Source organism: Nicotiana sylvestris, chromosome 2 (assembly GCF_000393655.2).
Source record: "Nicotiana sylvestris chromosome 2, ASM39365v2, whole genome shotgun sequence".
NCBI classification, from domain to species: Eukaryota; Viridiplantae; Streptophyta; class Magnoliopsida; order Solanales; family Solanaceae; genus Nicotiana; species Nicotiana sylvestris.
The window spans coordinates 72,426,198-72,447,618 of NC_091058.1; the positions used below are offsets into that span (position 1 = coordinate 72,426,198).

Below are 21,421 nucleotides of genomic sequence, written 5' to 3' on the forward strand. Positions count from 1 at the left end.
TTTATAACATAGGAAACAATCCCCAATTCCAACTATCTTCAATTAGTAACTTTATTCACTAGTTCATGTCTACTCCATCCATTTAACTTAATTAACATCAATATAACTTTAAGCACATGCAAGAACACATTATACATACCTCCTACAGTAACTTCAAGTCGAAATCCAAGTTATATTCAACTTACAACAAACCTAAATGGCCATACAAAGAGTTGTTGTTCTTCACTAGAACTAAGAGGTGTTGTCAGCCAAACACAACCCACAACATCAAACAATTAGTAGGTTGTTTTGCCCACAACAATCCTCAATGACAACACAACCTCAAAGAGGTGTTGTTCTTCACTAGAACTAAGTTTTGATGTTGAAATATGGTGTAATCAATTTGGAATCACTTCAAACCCTTGTGGTATCTATTTAGGAGGGTTAGGAGAAGTTTGGAGATAAAGTTGAGTTGAAAATGAGTTAAAAATAGGCGTCCAAATCGTTTATAAAGTGAAGTAGGTCGACCACCGCCTAAGTGGGTCCCATTAGGAGCTGCTTGTGCGGTCTTGCAAAAATACGAATATCTCTCTACTCCAATGTCGTATCGATAAACGGTTTAATGCATTGAAAACTAGACTCGTAGATCTTCAATTTGGTAGGTAGATCACCCAATAATTCCAAGTATATTGGGCGAGAAGCCCAGTTATATTTGACCTAATTTTCAGCATATTATGAATGTAACTTGTGATGACCTTTGCCAACTTTTGTTCCACAACTTGCTTGAGTTCAAAATGTAGCACATGACTATCATACGACTAAAATAACTCATAGCATAACCTCCTTATCATGTTAATAACCATATTTCTATCCTAAGGTACATGTTATAACATTCCAAACTTGTCGACTTTAGACGAAACTTATTTTCTTCCATTGGTTTAGTATCTAAGCTTTCCAATCCTCTTGGTACTCGTTATTCATGATCTTAAATATTTGTAACCTCCAAAGTAACATGATTAACTTACTTTATTTTCTTCCAAATATAATCTCATTTCCGAGCTTACATCAATGGCTTGCGACGTACTCTCACGTATGAAAACGTGGGGTGTAACATCATTCCCCCCTTTGGAACATTCGTCCTCGAATGTTGACGGATACGCTTATCTGTTTCATAAGTTATAGCTCTTACGAATACTTTAATGCTCATCTTATCATATATATTTATTTGAAATGCCAAATGATTATGAGATCCATTGTTCTTGAATTAAAATGTTAGTCTGCACTCACACCTTAGCAACTGCTAGTGAATGGTTACTGGTTAGCATCAATAGAAATAGCTTAGTGGATGGGAGTGTAATTTACATAAATAATAAGTACCCCTCTGTTCACTTTTACTTGTCCCCTGTGGACTTTGCACACCCCTTAAGAAATAATAATGAAGTGCATATTAATTTACCATGATATTCATATTAATTGATGTATATTTTTAATTGATTTGAAATGAGTAATTAATACTGTAGGTATAACAAGAAAAAAGAAATTATTTTCTCTTGATATGCTAAAAGTGACAAGTAAAAGTGAATCTATTTTTGGAATATTGAACAAATAAAAGTGAACCGAGGGAGTAATTGATAAAGGATCTAACATTTCCTCGTAAAATTTGGTTATTACATTCTTGAATCCATGTTAAGACCAATGATTTTGGGCCTGATTAACAACGAGAACTTGAGATCATGTGGACTGAATGTCATATAGTATAATGTGGCACTATTGTCAGACTCCGCTTTAGGCTAATGCATAAAAACAATGTATCTAGTTTTTATATGTAGGTTGGTGTATATATTTCTTCCTGCTCGTGATTATTCCCCTTTCGTGAAGAGTAAAACAAGCCTACTCCATTTTTATGGTCGTCTATGCCACAGCTTCAATCCTTCACTGGACAGTCTGAGGAACATTGGAGTAAATCTGCTGAAGCCCAAAAAACAAAGATAATATTGTCAGAAGTGGGATTTGAACCCACGCCCTCTCACGAAGACCAGAACTTGAGTCTGGCGCCTTAGACCACTCGGCCATCCTGACATCGGTTACTTCTTGCTTATTTGTTATTTATAAAAAGTATTTAAAAAAAAGGGAAAGAAATAGAAATAATGAAAATCTGAAAAGAGCTAGAAAGATGGCGTATCCTAATTAAGTAGGGTAATTTAGGAGGAGAATCAACTGTAACATATGCTCAATAAAAAGAAGTTCAATGTACCCTCTTAATGGATCAAATCCAAGCCCATCTTTCATGGTATTCGTCATGAGAGAGGAGCATGCATGTGATGATTAAGTGTAAGTGTTGCATTGTGTCACCCATACCTCCAAAGGCCCATATAAGTATTCACTATTTCGTTGCAAACAACTGATTCATTAGTTTCTCCTAACCAATAAACACTTTGCTCCTAGTATTCACAAATCACAGCTTAGCTTAAGTTTTGCACATACATTAATTGTTGAGAATCATGATAAAATTGATTTTGATTCTCAAAATGGATTACATAAAAGTCAAGCTATGAAGTCACATAGCAGAGGATTGAAGATGAAGAAAAAAGAGGGGTCGTGTGAGGCTTCGTGTGTATCGACTACAAAGGATAAAGTGAAGCCGCCTAACTTTAAAATATGTTTTGGTCAAAGTTGATCTTCTCTGACAAACAAAGGAACACGTGGACAAATCCTCACCTTCAAACAAATTATTGATGGATTAAATCATGACTCTCCAAATACTTCCTTGGCCAGCAATCAGAAAAGAATATTTCTAGAAGATGCTTACATGTGATCAATTCTTTGACATGTGGGAGAGAATATAGTTTGTTACTATAGTTAGATTTTATTGAATAAGAATATAGGACAAGTGTAAATAAAATTTTCTTTTTCATTTATTTATTTTACATTACAAACTTGTATAAAAGGGATGTACAGTGCATTATTAATACAATGAGAAAGAAGTTTTCTGGAAATTTAGTCTCTAAATCTATTATTAATTGCATAAGAATGAATCTGTAAAAATTTTAAAATTAATTTAATTGATAGCGTATAAAATATTACAAAGTCAAGTTAACTAAAAGTCAACTGCAGGTAAGATTGATTAATATAAGTATAGGATAGTAATATGAAAATTGACGACTAACATGCTTGAACAATTCAAATTGCCTCAAATAAAGTGTTAGGAGAGTAAAAATAAAACTAAAGTTCATAAAATACTTTTGGTATTTAGTCCTAACAATTAATTTTCTCTAATTGTATGAATATATAGACAAAAAATTATGGATCCCACCCCCCTCAATTGCCCACACCAGACATATTCGTGATTCGTGTATCTCTATGATCAATCCGCTACTTTCAGACGTAAAACTCCCATGCATGGATAACATGATGAGTACATGCTGAATATTTGCCTTGGTTATAGCTAGGTTCTTTGAATAGTCATGAAATTACTTATCTGCTTATTTAATGACACAAATCCATCCCATTGGTCAGCATTTCTTATGCTTTCATGCTTATAGTTATAGGCTTATAGCAAGTTTATAGATTCAGCAATTTTCATGGCCACAGGTGCAATATATAACAACTTGCTCTATCTAACATTAGTTAGATTGACAATTAATATTCTTAAAATTGATTCCCGTCCATTAATTTGAGATATTAATGATGAAGGAAATAGTACATGATTAACAAAACACCACTTGATTAAGATGAGTCATAGTATATCGTGGCTAAACCTCGGCAAATCTCCATCAAAATGGATAGAATCCTTAAAGTAATTAAGAGGGGAAGGTAACCAACAAACCATACGTGCTTCAAATATAATATTCACACCTCGCCACCGTTGCAGCACTCGTGTTCCTCCCTTCTATATTTTCCTAATAAAAAGCTCCTTTTAGCTTATCCTTTTCAAAAAGTCATACTAAAATCTTCCAAAAAAGATCCTCATCTCAATTTAATACTGGCGCTTTGCTGTTACAATTGACAAAATTTGGGTCCTCCAACCAAGACAACAATAATAAGCCACGTATTTGCTGAGACATCTTTCACCACTTAGAAGCAATAGCGTAATGCCACGTGGCCCCGTTGGAGGACAACAACATCACTAATGATTAAAGTTTGTGTTTCTTGAAGCGCAACAATCCCACCGAACACTTGGGGAATGCCCACTCTCACATCACATGGCGCGCAATCTCAACGCTATTAGCAAACAAAGCCCGCATCTTGTCGCTTTCTATACAACTTTAATTTGTGTATAAATAAGATGAGTTTTGAAGGTATTTCTTCATCCCCAAACATTGAGTTAATTCCAAGAACTTAAAAGAAAAGCAAAAAAATGGCTAGCTTTTCTTCAAAATCCAATACTAACAGATCCATCAGTTTACCAAGCAGATCACATCCAGCTACCCAGAAAATTGAAGAGGAGCTCAGTAAGCTCAAGAATTGGGAATTTTCAGCTTCACCAACTGCAGAAGCTGTTTATAATGGTTTACTTGGTTTGGTAGAAGTGCATAAGTGCATGGGTGATCTTCTCAACTTGCCCCTCACTCTTCAAGCCCTTTCCCAATGCCAAGACAAAAAATGGGTCAACGAAATTTTGGATAAATCTGTGAGATTTCTTGATATTTGTGGGACCACGAGGGAGATAGTGTCACAGTTTAAAGAAAATGTTAAAGATGTTCAGTCTTTATTGAGAAGGAGAAAGGGAGATTTAAGCATGGAAACCAGCAGCATTAACTATGTTTCTTTCAGGAAGAAGATAAAGAAAGATGCCAAAAACTTAGTTACAATTTTAAAGAAAATGGATCATGAGGTGGTTGAAGTAATGGAGATTGATCAACTTGTCTCAGCTGTTATTAGAGTGCTAAGAGAAGTTACCACAATGGGAATTTCAGTATTCCAAATGGTGTTGGTTTTCTTGTCAGCCCCAGTTTCTAAGCCAATAAGCAAATGGTCTTTGGTTTCAAGATTGGTGAACAAGGGAGATCAAGACAATGTAAATGAGATAGAAAGTGCTGATTTTGCATTCAACAGCCTTTTCAAGTATGGTTGTAATGAAGCGGAGAAGATACAGTTTGTGCAGAGCAAATTGGAAAATCTGGAAGCTCATTTTGAATGCATTGAGGATGGCCTGGACAATATATTTAGATGCTTGATCAGATCAAGGAGCACACTCCTGAATGTTGTCTCTTGCCAATGAAAATAGTCTTGTATTAATGCATACGCATCCGAATATTGTAGGATATGCTTATGATGTAAAACCTTGCTGTAAAGGAACAATTTTGTAATTACGCATATACAGAAAAATATATATACCTATATCATAGTTATACTTGTTGCGAAAGCCAAATGTATATAGTATGAATGAGTCACAACTACTATACCAAAAATTATGACAGCCACCAAATAATAAATAAGACAATAAAGCAACAATAAAAAGAACACCAGAATTTATGAGGTTCGGCCAATTTTGCCAACTTCCTCGGACACAACCAATATTTTATTCCACTCCAAAAATACAAGTGAAATAATACTAAAGAGAGAAGATACAAATGTATTAAGAAGATAAGAAGGTAAATGAGAGGTGTTTCTAAATCCTAAACATTAGGCCTCATTTTATAGGGAAAAATTCCCTACCAAATGGCTAAACCACCGATGTGGGATTTGCCAAATTCAACAAATCTCCACCTTGGCAAAATTTCACATCTTCAATTTTCTCTCAATAACAAATTTTGGTTGTGTCTTCATCTTCAATCTTCAGTGTTCAACAATGTTGATCAAATCCAAACAATGTTGAAACTTGACCGGAGTCACCACTTTTGTCAACATATCAGCAGAATTCTCTGTAGTATGAATTTTCTTCACCATAACTCCACCTTCTTCTATGATTTCTCGTATGAAATGATATCGAACATCAATGTGTTTCGTCCTTGCATGTTCTTTGCTAATTGAATAGCACTTTGACTATCACAAAAAATTGTGATACTTTTTTGTCCAATACCAAGCTCTTTTAGCAACCCATGAAGCCAAATTGCCTCCTTCACAGCCTCTGTAATAGCCATGTACTATGTCTCTGTTGTAGACAAAGCAACTGTTGACTGCAAAGTAGACTTCCAACTAACTGGTGCCTTTACAAAAGTAAACACATAACCAGTAGTTGATCTTCGTTTGTCCAGATCACTCGCAAAATCTGAGTCACAATATCCAATTACAGACTGATTGCATTCCTGCTCAAAAACTAACCCAACATCTACAGTATTATGAATATACCGTAGAATCCACTTCACAGCTTGCCAATGCTCCTTTCCTGGATTATGCACATATCTGCTAATAACTCCAACAACATGTGAAATGTCAGGTCTCGTACAGACAATTGCATACATCAAGCTACCAACATCATTTGCCTATGGTACCTTTGACATGTACTCTCGTTCAGCTTCATCTTTTGGCGACATAGTAGTACTTAGCTTAAAATGGGGAGCAAGTGGAGTACTAACTGGCTTAGTCTTCTCATCTATGCCAAAGCGTTGTAGTACTCTCTTCAAATATTCTTTCTGAGATAAATAGAGTTTCTTTGAACGTCTATCTCTTATTATCTCCATGCCAAGAATTTTCTTTACCTCACCCAGATCCTTCATCTCGAACTCCTTCTTCAGTTGAATCTTCAACTTATCAATTTCTTCCGAATTCTTGGAAGCTATCAACATATCATCAACATATAGGAGAAGATATACAAAGGTACCATCTTCAAGCTTGCGCAAATACACACAATGATCGTATTTGCTTCTCTTGTACCTTTGCCGCAACATAAACTTGTCAAATCGCTTGTACCATTGTCTAGAAGATTGTTTCAATTCGTACAATGATTTTTCAAGTTTGCATACCATAGTTTTTTTTCCAACAACTTTGAATCCTTCTGGCTGAGTCATGTAGATTTTCTCCTCCAAGTTCCCATGTAAAAATGCGATTTTTACATCCATTTGAACTAGTTCCAAATCCAACTGTGCTACCAAAGCTAACATAATTTAATGGAGGAATATTTTACAACTGGAGAAAATACTTCATTGTAATCAATTCCCTCCTTTTGAGCATATCCTTTGGCCACCAATCTTGCTTTGTAACGAACATCTTCTTGGTTAGGAAATCCTTCTTTCTTTGCAAATACCCATTTGCGCCCAATTGCTTTCTTTCCCTTCGGGAGATTGGCCAATCTCCATGTATGATTCTGATGAAGGGACTGTATTTCATCATTCATGGCAATCATCCACTTATCTTCTTTTGAACTTTGGATTGCGTCTTTATAAGTGGTAGGAACATCATCAGCTATAATTGAGGCAACACAAGCAACTGTCTCTATAAGACGAACAGGTTTTATTATTGTCCTTTTTGGCCTGCTGGTTGCTATTGATTCAAGTTGTTGTTGAGGTTCTGAGTTGGAATCTCTCTCTCTCTATTGGCTCTTCTTCCAGAGAATAATCTTCATATTTTTCCTCCTCTGCTTCTTGTGTAGGAAAAATAAATTTTCCCTCAAACTCCACCTACTTAGAAGCACCCTCATTTTGTTTGGTATCTTCTGTTACCTTATTTATCATAGCAGATTCATCAAAGGTAATATCCCTGCTGAATTTTACTTTCTTTGTCATAGGACACCATAAGCGATATCCTTTGACTCCAGAAGTAATCCCCATAAAAATAGCCTTCTTTGCCCTTGGATCCAATTTTGATTCTGTCACATGATAATATGTAGTTGAACCAAATACGTGCAAAGAGTCATAATCTACAGCAGGCTTTCCATACCATTTTTCAAATGGTGTCTTGCCATCAATAGCAGCAGATGGTAGACGATTAATGAGGTGGCATGCATATGTAACTGCCTCAACCCAAAATTCTTTGCCCAAGCCAGCATTGGACAACATACACCGCACCTTCTCCAGCAAGGTCCGGTTCATACGTTCTGCCACTCTATTCTGCTGTGGTGTATGTCCGATAGTGAGTGTTGGACGATGCCATCATTTTCACAGACCTTATTAAAATGATCATTTTTGTATTCACCTCCATTGTCTGTGCGAATACACTTGATCCTCCTGCCTATTTGATTCTCCACCATCATTTTTCATTTGAGAAAAATTTCCAACACTTCATCTTTGCTCTTTATTGTATACACCCACACTCTTCGGGAAAAATCATCAACAAAGGTTACAAAATAGTGCTTCCCACCCAATGAAGGTGTTTTGGAAGGACCCCAAATATCAGAGTGTACATAATCCAAAATACCTTTAGTATTATGGATTGTTGTACCAAATTTAACTCTTCTCTGTTTCCCTTAAACACAATGCTCGCAAAACTCCAAGTTGCAAGCCTTTACTCCTTTAACAATCCTTGATTTGATAAAGTTTTCAAGGATTTACCTCCAACATGTCCCAAGCGCATGTGCCATAGCCTGGTTGTTTCTGCCTCTTTTTCGTTACTGGATGTTACTGTCGTTGTCCCAATAACTGTACTACCGCGATAACGGTACATGTTATTGTTCTTCCGATTGGCCTTCATTACCACTAGTGCACCGGAGCATACTCTCATCACTCCAGTTTCTGCAATGATTTTAAACCCTTTTGATTCTAGGGCTCCTACAGAGATGAGATTCTTCTTCAAATTCGGTACATATCGAACATCTGTTAATGTTTTGATCATTACATCATGGTCCTTAATCGTATTGAACCAATTCCATATGAGGTAAGAGGGTTGTTATCCGCTGTGTGGATGATTCCATATTCTCCTTCTTGAAAATCCACGAGCCAGTCCCTGTTGGGACACATATGATAGCTACAAGCCGAGTCCATCAACCATATGTCTGATGGTGTTGATGGCTCTGTTGTAACTAATGAGAAGTTTGAATCATCACAATCAGCTACATTTGAATCCATAATGGCCTTTCCATTGTTATGTTTGGCCTTATTCTTCAACTTCGGACAGTCTTTCTTCCAATGTCCCTTTTCTCGACAAAAGACACATTCATCTTTGTTGGGTCTAGATCTTGACTTGGATCTTCCTTTCTTTGTCCTCATTTGATTTTGAGGACGACCCCTCACAACCAGTGCTTCTCCTTCTCCGCCCTTTTGTTTTTCTCACTTTCTTTATTCATAGATGTACAAAGCCGAACAAACTTCTCTGAGAGAAATTTCGTCATTCCCATGGAGTAGAGTAGTTTCAAGGTGCTCGTACTCATCAGGAAGTGATCCCAACAACATCAAGGCCAAGTTACCATCATCAAAAGTTGCATCCATATTTTGCATATCTGTGACCAACTTATTGAAACTGGTGATATGTTCGTTTATTGTGGTACCGGAAACATAGGTGAAGCGAAACAGTCTCTTCTTCATGTACAATTTATTTTGACTATTTTTCTTCAAAAATTTATCCTCCAGTGCTTTCCATAATTTACTTGCAGAAGTTTCTTTTGTGTATGGATATTTATCCTCTCTAGCAAGGTAGGATCGAATGGTACCGCAAGCAACACGATTGATAATTCTCCAATCTTCTTCTCCAATAACATCTGGTCTCTTTTCTTCAATAGAAAGATCTAGCCCTTGTTGAAAAAGGACATCTAGAACCTCGCCTTGTCACATCCCAAAATGTCCTGACCCGTCAAAAATTTCTACCGCAAAGTTCGCATTTGACACAATTCTTGTCATAAGCGAAGATGTCAATGATGACGTATTGTTGACACTTGATGTAGATTCTTCTTGTTTATTGTCTCCCATCTTTGACACAAATATTATTTAATAGCTGACGACACAAATCAAGATTATTTCCTTTCTGATGTGGAAGATCAGACTAAGCTGCAACCACAGAGCATACTCAGACAGAACCTTGACTCAGTTACCAAGATAAATCTTTTCTGATGTGGAAGATCAGACTATGCTGCAACCACAGAGCATACTTAGACAGTACCTTGGCTCTGATACCAATTGTTGCGGAAGCCAAATGTATATAGTGTGAATAAGTCACAACTACTATACCAAAAATTATGACAGCCACCAAATAATAAATAAGACAATAAAGCAACAATAAAGGGAACACCAGAATTTACGAGGTTCGGCTAATTTTGCCTACTCCTCGGACACAACCAATATTTTATTCCACTCCAAAAATACAAGTGAAATAATACTAAAGAGAGAAGATACAAATGCCTTAAACAGATGAGAAGGCAAATGAGAGGTGTGTCTCAATCCTAAACATTAGGCCTTCTTTTATAGGGGAAAAATCCCCTCCAAATGGCTAAACCACCGATGTGGGATTTGCCAAATTCAACAATACTCACAAATTTTGCCGCTCTTTCTCTATTGTTTATCTTTAATCAAATAAAAATACGACAATGAACTTAGATATACTTTGGTTAAATCCACGAAACTTTTCCTTGAATGAACCAGTTAATTACTTTTTCCTTCCCTTCACATATGCAGAAATGAGATGTTTAAATAACATAATATTCTAGTGAACAACGAACTCAGCCCATGCAATCCTAGTACTCCTCATGATTTATCAATAAAACTCACTATACTAAAGGTACATTAAAAATGTCCAAGGCACTTGATCTTTACAAGTGCAAGTAACGCGTCATGGCGGAGATGATCTGATGATGGTATTATGCTGTTTAAATTCCAATTAATTCCACATTATCAGTATTTCTTTGAGCTAATTAACTAGTACTCCTCATGATTTATCAATAAAACTCACTATACTAAAGGTACATTAAAAATGTCCAAGGCACTTGATCTTTACAAGTGCAAGTAACGCGTCATGGCGGAGATGATCTGATGATGGTATTATGCTGTTTAAATTCCAATTAATTCCACATTATCAGTATTTCTTTGAGCTAATTAACTGATATTTGGATATCATGGTACGTTGCACCCACCCCCGAGTATATACTTAAACAGGAATCACAAAACTCTGGTAAAATAATGATTTTATCTCTCCCCTACGTTTTATTTTTCCTTCCACCCCCAAAAGGCGAAAGGCGGGAATTAATTACTACTTAACAGAGTCAACCCTAAAATAATTTGGCAAAACAAGATGTTGCGGAGACAGGATTTGAACCCGTGACCTCAAGGTTATGAGCCTTGCGAGCTACAAAACTGCTCTATCCCGAGCTGGGAGAAATGGAAGTTTGGGCTCTAGAAGGGTTTGGGGTTGTTCATATTTTACAAGAGATGCTTACTTATAAATCGGATCATATTAGAGCTCACCGGGAAGTACTTGGTACTACGATCATTGGGGGAGCAATACGTAATCCCGAAGACGCTCCAGAACCAATTCGATTGGTCAAGTAACAAAATGTTATATTTTCTGGTATATCCTTACGGATTGGATTAGTCTTGTAACTCAGCATTGTCCACTGTTACTAGCTACTAATAATCTATCCTACCATAATTTTCAGAACCTCTGGACTTCTTAGCATGTTCCCATGAATGTTCTTTATTGAGCTGGGAATGTCACGTAACGTTCCAAAAACTATGAGTAGTTTTAGGACTGGTCATAATTCAGTAAAAATTGAATTATCGAATCGAATCGCTCCAAACAGAGGAAAACACCTAATTAGTTAAGTAGCTTTGTTCTTATAAATTTTAAAAGAATACTGAGGAAAAATGTTAGAAACAAGAGAAGGGCAAAAGGCAATTTTATGATAGAACCTAAAATTATCCTTTTGCATGAAAATTTATTCCAATTCGATAGGATTTAGATATTGGATTAAATAAAACGAAAGACAGACTTTCGCATTAGGATTTGCAAACTAAAAGGATTAAGAAATTGGCTGGATTAAGCAATAATTTAATCACCTTCAACGAGGATTCTCTTGGTAGAAAACATGGAGGAAACATCAAGGCAACAAGCCACTCGTGCACACCTAACTAAACCATATTCGTCGCTATCTTCTAATTAACCACCGTATATCTTTATTGATTAGTGAAATGAAATCTCGAGATTCTTGATGTGTTCAGATTTCAAATCCTTGACAGCTAGCTGCTTAGCCAAGAATCCATGAGAAAATGGGATCTAAATCATGAAGTGTAAATTTGGAACTAAATCTTTTATTATAGTTCACAAAACTGCTCTAATAAACCTTTAAACGGTAACTAGACCTAGTTAAAAACAACATCTTACTGCCTTTAACTTGTTGATTTACCACGATGAGACAAATTTCATAAAGACTAAAGAGGGTTCTATTCTCCAGATTAGATTCCTAAATTCTATGGATTGATGAGGTAATTATCATAGTCACACAAATTAAGTTCGACCATCCATTCGTGCACTATTAAAATATTAGCTTCATTATCCATAATCTCCATTATGACCAAATAATTTATTATATTATCGTATTGGTGTTGTCTCCTGGTTCCGAGAAATTCCAGTTCTCTCCAGCTAAGATAACCTCAGAAAGCGGTGCAATTGCAACAGATAAAGCGGCGGTTTCAAAATTCTCTTCATGCCGTTTCAAGCACAAAATCCGTATCTGAAAATCAAAAAGTCACCATATTGAAACGCTGCTTCTTATTAATAATCTATAAGAGCAACAGAAGAAACCGTATTTGATTTCCCACTCTCTCCTCTACAGGTTAGCAATTCTGATACCCACATTGAATTTCATTAATTTCTTAGAAATTTTATTAGTATTTATTTTATCATTGTTTATACATATGATATTTGTTGTCTAATGAATTTGTGAGTTTATCTGAATACATTCATTTGTTATACCCTATGTCTGTTGTGGTTAAATTAATCTACTAAGAAAGAGTGGATATGTCTGAATATAGGTGGAAGAATTGCTAGCAGAGTCATCTCGGCTTTGGTGATAACTGAACTAAGTTTTTTTTTTCTCTGAATACTTGGGAAAATGTCTTTTTATGTTACGTGTTTCAGAACCATTTACCTTAAAAAAGTGAGAAAACATCTTCCCTTCTTGATTCTTTCCCTAGCTCGATCGGTTTGTTTTCACATCCTCGCAATCTTAGGTATGTACTCCAAGACATGGTTAAACTCCTGCTATTGAAAGTTTTCTCTTGTGATGCTATATGCCCACGTGAAGTATGTCTCTTTCTTTTTATTTCAGTCCAACTTATTCGGAGTTCGAAACTCAAATTTGTTGAATTGTAGAGAAATCATGGCCACACTTTCATTGTCTGTCACTTGAGCAATACGTGTGTGCGAATATTTTTACAACTCAGACTCTCACTCTATTTTGTTCTTCTTTAAACTGTGTACCAGTGGGTCTATGTGGATTAACAATGGCTCTTGAGTTCGATCGAGTTTCTTTACAGTATCCACCATTCACTTGTGTCAAATCAGCTTTTCAGAGTATGGCTTCCATATTTTGACTACAATTCTTATCAGAAGGCATGATAGTAATAAGTGACAAAGATGCAAAAAACATAAAAGTTGTCCTTCACTTTTGGTTAGAGGCTGAAGATGAACTTTCTAAGTTGGACATTAAATTCAGCAGCGGCACAATATAATCTTGAGGGAAGAAAGCCTTTTCAAGAAATGGTTCTGTTCCGTTACTAAGAGACGCAATGGTCACTGTTACTCTTCTATTGTTCCGTTACTGAAATAGTTTGAAGTTTTGAACTTTAGATTTATTTCCTTTTATGAGACTCTACAAATCTTAGTTTTGTTGGTTATTGAGGATGTTTCACCAGTCTCTGAATAGTTAAAAAAAATTAACTTTAGATTTTTGATGCTCCTTTCTTCTTCTTATGTGAATGCAAAAGCTGAGTGTTGGTTAAAAGTTTTTAACTTTAAATTCTTGATGCTTAAAGGGTAACACAACTAAATTGGTATCATGGAAAAAGAGAGAACTTACTGTAGGCAAGAAGACCAATTTGAAATGCTTTGTTTGTCCTTATTTCAGTAAGTTATGGAATTACCTTTTTCTCCTATATAAGAAGCACGGTAGAAACATTCTATTTATAAGACGAGTTCAAGGAATATTAAAATAGAAAGAAACAAAACTTTTGGAATTCTGTGGAGGATTGAGAACTAAAATAGAAATTTGTAATGCACCATATATAATTGATTTTTATGCATATATACTTATAAAATTGTCTTTATCTCAACAAAATTTATAAAAAAATAATTCTAAATATACATTTCTGTTATTTGTAACCGCGAAGCGCGGCAAATTCTCTAGTATAAATATATAACGGAGGAAAGTGGTTGTATTGGCGCAATGCCCGGAAGGAGGGAGCCTAGAATTTACACGTGGGATGATGAAATAATTTTTAGTCCAGCATCAGCTAGAGTGTCCTTGTCTCGTCAAGAAGGAAAATAATTGCTCGGTTCATTTCTACTAGTTCACTATTTAATTTGTACATTCTTTAAAAAATAATAAATAAAATACATAATTTATCATGATACGCATATTAATTAATTCGTATAGTTTTAATGGATTTGAAAAATATTGAAATGAATAAATAATGCTATGGGTAAATCAAAAAAAATAAATTATTTTTCTTTAGATACGCGGATGTAACAACTAAAAAAAGTTATTTTTAAAATACTTGACAGTTAAAATAGACAAGGGGAGTATTAGTAAGATGCAAATAAACAAACCAGGGATACCTTTTCGGAAAAAGCCAACCGATCGAAAAGTAATTAAAAGGAGTTTTATAGTCATTTTAACTGGATTGACAATCTTATCATTGATTCCGATTTCCCGTCCATTTGAAATAAGGATGAAGGAAATACATGTGTCATATTTTCACAAAGATGATATGTATATCATGAGATGAAGAGTCGTAATTTTCCATTGAAATGGATTAGAATCCATTCTGATTCTCAAAAGGTGCTTCTAATTCTTTTTTTTTAAAAAAAGTTTCCCAAAAATATTTTGCCAAACAACTCAAGTTGAGAAAAAACTATTTTGGGAGGGGGTGTTAAGTGAGGAAGATAGCCAACAAGCCCTACGTGTACAAATTTAAAATATCACTTTACCTCAGTTGCACTCGTGTTACTCTTTCCGCTGAATTTAGGAATTTCTTTTTGAAAAAGAGGTATCAAAATCTCCATTAAAAGATCTTCATCACAATTTAATAATGGCGCTTTGCTGTACGATCGACAAACTATGGCTCCCCCAACAAAGACAATACTAGTAACAAGCCACGTATTTGCTGAGACATCTTTCATCACTAACTAGCAATAAGGTAACGCAAAGTGGCAACTTTCGAAAGACAAAAACATTAAAAAATCAATAATATTGATTAAAGTTTTGTTTTTGAAGCACAACAAGCTCACCGAACTCTTAGGGAATGCCCACTCTCTCGGCACATGGCAATCTCAACGCTATCTTAGCAGAATTATCTGCATCTTGTCGCTTTCTGTAGAATCTTGGTATAAATAAGATGAGTTTTGAAGCTTTTTTATCATCCCAAACTTCGAATATATACCAAATAAAAAGGAAGAAAAAAACAGAGGAAAGAAATGGCAAGTTATTCTGCAAATAACAGATCCATCAGTTTGCCAAGCAGATCACATCCAGCAACTGAGAAAATTGAAGAGGAGTTCAACAAGTTCAAGGCTTGGGAATTCTCAGCCTCACCAACTGCAGAAGCTGTTTACAATGGTTTACTTAGTTTGGGAGAGGTGCATAGGTACATGAGTGATCTTCTCAACTTGCCCCTGACTCTTCAAGCCCTTTCCAAATGCCAAGATAAAAAATGGGTCGATGAAATCTTGGATAAATTTATGAGATTTCTTGATATATGTGAGGCAACAAGGGAGCTGGTGTCACAGTTTAAAGAAAATGTTAAAGATGTTCAGTCCTTACTGAGAAGGAGAAAAGGAGATTTGAGCATCACTAACTACACTTCGTTTAGGAAGAAGATGAAGAAAGATGCCAAAAACTTAGTTACAATTTTAAAGAAAATGGAGCATGAAGAGGTGGTTGCTGTAATGGAAGCTGATCAACTTGTCTCAGCTGTTATAAGAGTGCCAAGAGAAGTTAGTACAATGGGAATTTCAGTATTCCAAAATGTGTTGGTTTTCTTGTCAGCTCCAGTTTCTAAGCCAATAAGCAAATGGTCTTTGGTTTCAAGATTGGTGAACAAGGGAGATCAAGACAATGTAAATGAGATAGAAAGTGCTGATGTTGCATTAAACAGCCTTTTCAAGTATGGTTCTAATGAAGTGGAAAAGATACAGTTTGTACAGAGCAAAGTGGAAAATCTGGAAGCTCATTTTGAATGCATTGAGGATGGCATGGACAACATCTTTAGGTGGTTGATCAGATCAAGGAGCACACTCCTGAATGTTGTCTCTTGCCAATGAGTATATATTGTCTTGTATTATTGCATAAGCATCCGAATATTGTAGGATATGCTTATGATGAAAAACCTTGCTGTAAAGGAACAATTTTGTAATTACATACATATACAGAAAATATATATACATATATCATAGTTCTCTGTGCACTTATGAAACCAGGTGGTGTTCATTGCTGAAACGAACACAACAATGAGAATCAAAGACGGTTAAGAGTTGGTTGTGTGACTTATAGTTGTCTAGGTATACACCAAAGTTCGACGGTTCAATGATATCAAATCTACCGATTGACCGAGTATATCCGACATAAGTTTACTACCGAAAGTTCAAAGGGAAACCTACTTATCCAGATGCAATTAATCCTTGCTTGCGAATCACACAATTTTTCATCCATATTTTCGTGATATAGCCATTCCCCATTCATGTGGGGATTTTTGGGGTTTTAAGTATATTAATGCTTAAAAGAGGGTGAATGGGAAATGGAGGGAAAATGAAATATTTGAGTTTCATTTGAGATTCCCTCTTTGATGAAGGGACATTGTCCCATATTGGAAGAGGAAGAGGAAGAGGTTTGTAATGGATATATAAGCAATTGCTCTTCTTCTAACTCTAAAAGAGTTGAGAAGAAGGCAAGCCTCGCGCCGTCGTCGTCGCTCGCTCGGCTTCGGCTTTGGTCAATTGATTGATTAATTTTTTAGACCAAATTTGTTTGTTAATAGTAAATATTAACAGAAATGTTATTAAATATCTGTTTTAATAACAAAATATTAATATTAAATCCAAGAATATTACTATTAAAATCCAACTATTTCCAATTTTCCGTTTTCTGTTTTTGTAACAGAAAATTAACTACCCTCTTCAATTTTCCCTCTTTATTGTTGGGTAAATAGCCATTTATGTTATGGCCATTTTGCATAAACAACCATTCTGAAGTAGGGCTATGCATAATTTGGTAAACACCGAATTACCATACCGAAATCGAAAATTTTGGTATTTGGTATGGTATTTGGTTTAAGTTTTTTAAAATATTGGTATTAGGTATGGTATTTGGTATTTTAAAATAAAATACCGAAATACCGATACCGTACCAAAATATATATTATATTACACAAAACACATATATCAATTATAACATAAATATAAAAAATCTAAAATTTTACTTTCCTTTATTCTCTAAGTTCATCAAGTAACTCTAAACAAGTAACAAGATATTTCTAATGACCAAATATTCTTTTATATACAATTTTCTCTATTTGGTTGATATTTTCTAGTTTTGGACAAAATTTTTGTCAACAAATATTTTCAGTTTTGTATTTTTGAGTACTTTAATTAAGAATATTAGAGTCTATGGCTTTATGCACTAGTTAGTATTCAAACCGAATAAACCGAAGTTACTGAACCGAATAAACCAAAATTGAAAGGAGAAAAACTAAACTATAACGAATTTAATTAGGTACGGTATTGGTATAAGATTTTAAGAAACCGAATACCGAACCGAAATATCTAAATACCGTACCATACCGACCAACGAACACCCCTATTCTGAAGAGTTGAACCTCTTCAGATTTCAGCCCAACATTGGCTATAAATACAAGTCCATTCTCTCAGAATTTCCATACGATTTTCTTAGTTTCTCCTCCTTCTTCTGCATTGTTTTAACTTCACAGAAAGCAACAGTAAGTGTGATTTGCTACCGAACTTTGTGTTCGCTGAAACACTAGGGTTTGATGTTCCACTACACCAATGTGTAATTCGTTCTATCCTGGGAGGAAATAATCCATAACCTTGGGTACTAGGAGGGGATTAATTTTTGTAAGGAAACACCGAGATTTCAGTGAGCTCAGATTAACTTCTGTTTCGTTTATATTTCTGTTTATGTTGTTTTATCTTTTCCAGAATTAGTTTACAAATACAGTTTACTAACAAGCTTAAGAAATTTAATTTGTATTCTGTATTTGTGTTATATTCATTGTTTTGGAGTTTAAAACCTTTGTGTTTTTTTACTCCATTGGAGATTAAAATCTACGTGATTTTAACGTTTGTTTGTGTCATTCTTTTACAGAAATGACTAATGATAAGGAGAACCAGACTGTTCCAATGGTGACTGTCAATGCATCAACAAGCCGAACACCAGCGTTGGCACCGGCGGAGAAACCCGAAAAATTTTTCGGTTAGATTTCAAGCGGTGGCAGCAGAAGATATTCTTCTACTTGACTACTTTAAGTCTGTAGAAGTTCATCAAGGAAGATGTTACTGTTCTGCCTAATGAAACTCCAGAGAATGAACGCTTTCTTGTGATTGAGGTGTGGAAGCATTCTGATTTTCTGTGCAAGAATTATATTCTCAGCGGACTGGAATACGATTTGTATAATGTCTACAGTGGCGTGGAGACGTTAAAAGAATTGTGGACAACGCTTGAAAAGAAATATAAAACTAAAGATGTCGGGCTGAAGAAATTCGTTGCCGCCAAGTTTTTGGACTCCAAAATGGTAGATAGCAAGTCTGTTATTACCCAAGTCTAGGAAATGCAAGTGATTATTCACGATCTCCTTGTTGAAGGTATAAATCAAATTAATATTGATGTTGAAAGTTGTAATCTTAGTATTTTTACTAACAGAATTTTTCATTGAAGGTCTTGTCATTAATGAAGCATTCCAAGTAGCAGTGATGATTGAGAAGTTGCCTCATTTGTGGAAGGACTTCAAAAACTAATTGAAACACAAACGCAAGGAGATGTCCCTTGAAGATCTTATTGTTCGGTTGAGAATAGAAGAGGACAACAAAGCTGCTGAAAAGAGAGGTCATGGAAACTCAACAATAATGAGAGCAAACATTATTAAGGATACTTCTCAAAATAAGAGAAAAAGGAAGCAGGCTTCTGGACCAAAAATCAACCCAAGCAAGAAGCGATTCAACAAAAATTGCTACAGCTGTGGGAAAGCTGGGCACAAATCTACGAAGTGTCGTGCTCTGAAGAAGACAAGAAGAAGGGTCAAGCAAACATGGTTGAAAAGCATGAAGATGTTGATGATTTGTGTGCTATGCTTTTTGAATGCAACTTGGTGGGAAATACTAAGGAGTGGTGGATTGATTCTGGAGCCACTCACCATGTTTGTGCTATTAGGGAAGCCTTTGCAACATATGCTCCTGTTGGACCCGAAGAGACTCTTTCTATGGGAATTGCTGCAACCGCCAAGATTGAAGGATATGGGAAGATCTTTCTGAAGATGACTTCTGGCAAGGTGGTAACTTTGAACAAAGTCATTCATGTTCCCGAGATTATGAAGAATTTAGTCTATGATGGACTTCTTGTTAAGAATAGTTTTAAGTGTGTTTTGTTTCCGATAAGGTTGTAATAACTAAGAACGAAATGTTTATAGGAAAATGTTACCTCACTGAGGGCCTTTTCAAGCTGAATGTAATGGTTGTTGAGAATAATAATAAAATTTTAGCTTCGTCTTACTTACTTGAGTCAAATGAATTATGGCATATACGTTTGGGTCATGTCAATTATAAAATCTTGCGAAAAATGATTAACTTGGAAGTATTGCCTAAATTTGAATGCGACAAATCAAAATGTCAAATATGTGTGGAATCTAAGTATGTTAAACATCCTTATAAGTCAGTTGAAAGGAATTCAAATCCTTTAGACTTAATTCACACAGATATTTGCGACATGAAGTCAATACCATCTTGCGGTGGAAAGAAGTGTCGACGCCCCCCTTTTCCTCTAACGTAGGGTCAGAAATCGGGTATACGACATTGGGAGGACAACTCTATTCCCTTTCGAGAATTGGGTTTGGAAGTTGAAGAGACGCCACCTAATGATTATAGTGCATTAGGACACTTTAAGAAAGGTTTGAGATGAAGAGACCAGAGATTAGGGTAAGGGCTAGAAATTATCCCGAGGGGAAGGTGTTAGGCACCCCTCAGGATCCACAAGTGTGGTTCTCGGCCATGTTACAATTGTGACTTTAAGAAGACAAGTAAGAGAACAAGCAAAGGGATTCACATAGCTTAGCAAACAAGCTTAAGATTTGAAGAAATAGAGTGTTTAGAAAATTAGTCTTAAAAGAAAACTAAAAAAAATTAACAAGTAAAGGGAAAGGGGGTCCTAGGTTTATTGATTAATATGGATCACTTCAATGCAATATCCAGCAATCACTCCTCAGAAGAGGGGTCGCACGTGATATTAGCGCACCGGTCATCATATCCATATTCTACCCTTCCCACCTCGTTAAGGTGTTAAAGCGCATTTAGTCTCGTTTACTTATTGCACGCTAATACCCGTACCAACCTATCAGTACCGGGGTATTAGGACTTCTAATCCTAAGAGGGAAGAAAGGGATGGGGCCTTTATGGAGTTTAAAGGATAAAATTCTAGTTTCGACATTCAAAACAAATATCAAATAAAGGGATGAGTAAACAAGCAAACAAGGCTCAAATAAACCTCTTAAATCGGACAACACTTAGTTTAGCATGTCTTAGCATATACTGATTTGGTCTTAAGTTAAAAATTAAGCGGCGAGCAGACTGGTTCAACACATATATTTAGACAGAAAGTCTGCATTAGGCAACTCGGATGCAATTGTCAGAGATTAAGGCACTTAATTAACGCGAGTGGGATTACTGATTCTTTTGAAAAATAGACAGAAAAGTTTTGAAGAAAAGGCAAGCCGCAGACTTAACAAAACGACGTAGAATAGTTCCTAGAAGACAGATCATTGAATTGCAGATTAGTAGAGAAAGGGCAATTTTAAACAAGTTTCAAAAGAGGCAGATTGTTTAAGAAGAAAACGAGTTCGAGCTGCAGAAAATGATAAAATACAGAAAAGTGATATGTAACTGAGTTGGAAATCGTTCATCGAACTACCAGAAAAGGCAGTAAGTTTCAGAAAGCATGCAAGTTTACCAGAAGATTAGGTTTTAGAAAGAGTTGCACTAATCTGAGAAGAGGCTCAATGGTTCAGAGAACCACTGGTTTTTGTCCGTTAGTCAATGAAATCGTTACTGCGTTTAGACGAGTGAGGCAAGTTTGATTTTAAAAACTTCCTATAAACATGATCTTTACGAGTCATTTGTTTTAAACCATGTTAACAAACTTGTA

At 35.6% G+C, this 21,421-nt stretch overlaps 3 protein-coding genes and 1 non-coding gene across 4 annotated transcripts; 3 read left to right on the top strand and 1 right to left on the bottom strand.

Annotated features, from left to right (window-relative positions):
• Positions 1–1,974: 1,974 nt before the first annotated feature.
• Positions 1,975–2,058, bottom strand: TRNAL-CAA (transfer RNA leucine (anticodon CAA)). The gene has a single exon. It is a non-coding gene; the product is annotated as a tRNA-Leu (tRNA).
• Positions 2,059–4,336: 2,278 nt separating this feature from the next.
• Positions 4,337–5,200, top strand: LOC104245418 (uncharacterized). The gene has a single exon (XM_009801018.2). It carries the CDS (start codon positions 4,337–4,339, stop codon positions 5,198–5,200), a length of 864 nt encoding a protein of 287 aa, XP_009799320.1.
• Positions 5,201–15,474: 10,274 nt separating this feature from the next.
• Positions 15,475–16,320, top strand: LOC104245417 (uncharacterized). Its single transcript, XM_009801017.2, has one exon. It carries the CDS (start codon positions 15,475–15,477, stop codon positions 16,318–16,320), a length of 846 nt encoding a protein of 281 aa, XP_009799319.1.
• Positions 16,321–18,378: 2,058 nt separating this feature from the next.
• On the top strand, positions 18,379–19,670 carry LOC138885068 (uncharacterized). The gene is made up of 3 exons (XM_070165959.1): positions 18,379–18,484; positions 18,592–18,803; positions 19,245–19,670. The coding sequence occupies exons 1-3, from the start codon at positions 18,379–18,381 to the stop codon at positions 19,668–19,670; spliced, it is 744 nt and encodes a 247-aa protein (XP_070022060.1).
• Positions 19,671–21,421: the final 1,751 nt, after the last annotated feature.

Coding starts and splice junctions, on each gene's coding strand:
- LOC104245418 (XM_009801018.2), top strand. CDS start 4,337: ATGGCTAGCTTTTCTTCAAAATCCAATACTAACAGATCCATCAGTTTA.
- LOC104245417 (XM_009801017.2), top strand. CDS start 15,475: ATGGCAAGTTATTCTGCAAATAACAGATCCATCAGTTTGCCAAGCAGA.
- LOC138885068 (XM_070165959.1), top strand. CDS start 18,379: ATGACTAATGATAAGGAGAACCAGACTGTTCCAATGGTGACTGTCAAT. Junction 18,485..18,591: donor GAAACCCGAAAAATTTTTCG/GTTAGATTTCAA, acceptor ATGAAACTCCAG/AGAATGAACGCTTTCTTGTG. Junction 18,804..19,244: donor AGTTTTTGGACTCCAAAATG/GTAGATAGCAAG, acceptor AAATTGCTACAG/CTGTGGGAAAGCTGGGCACA.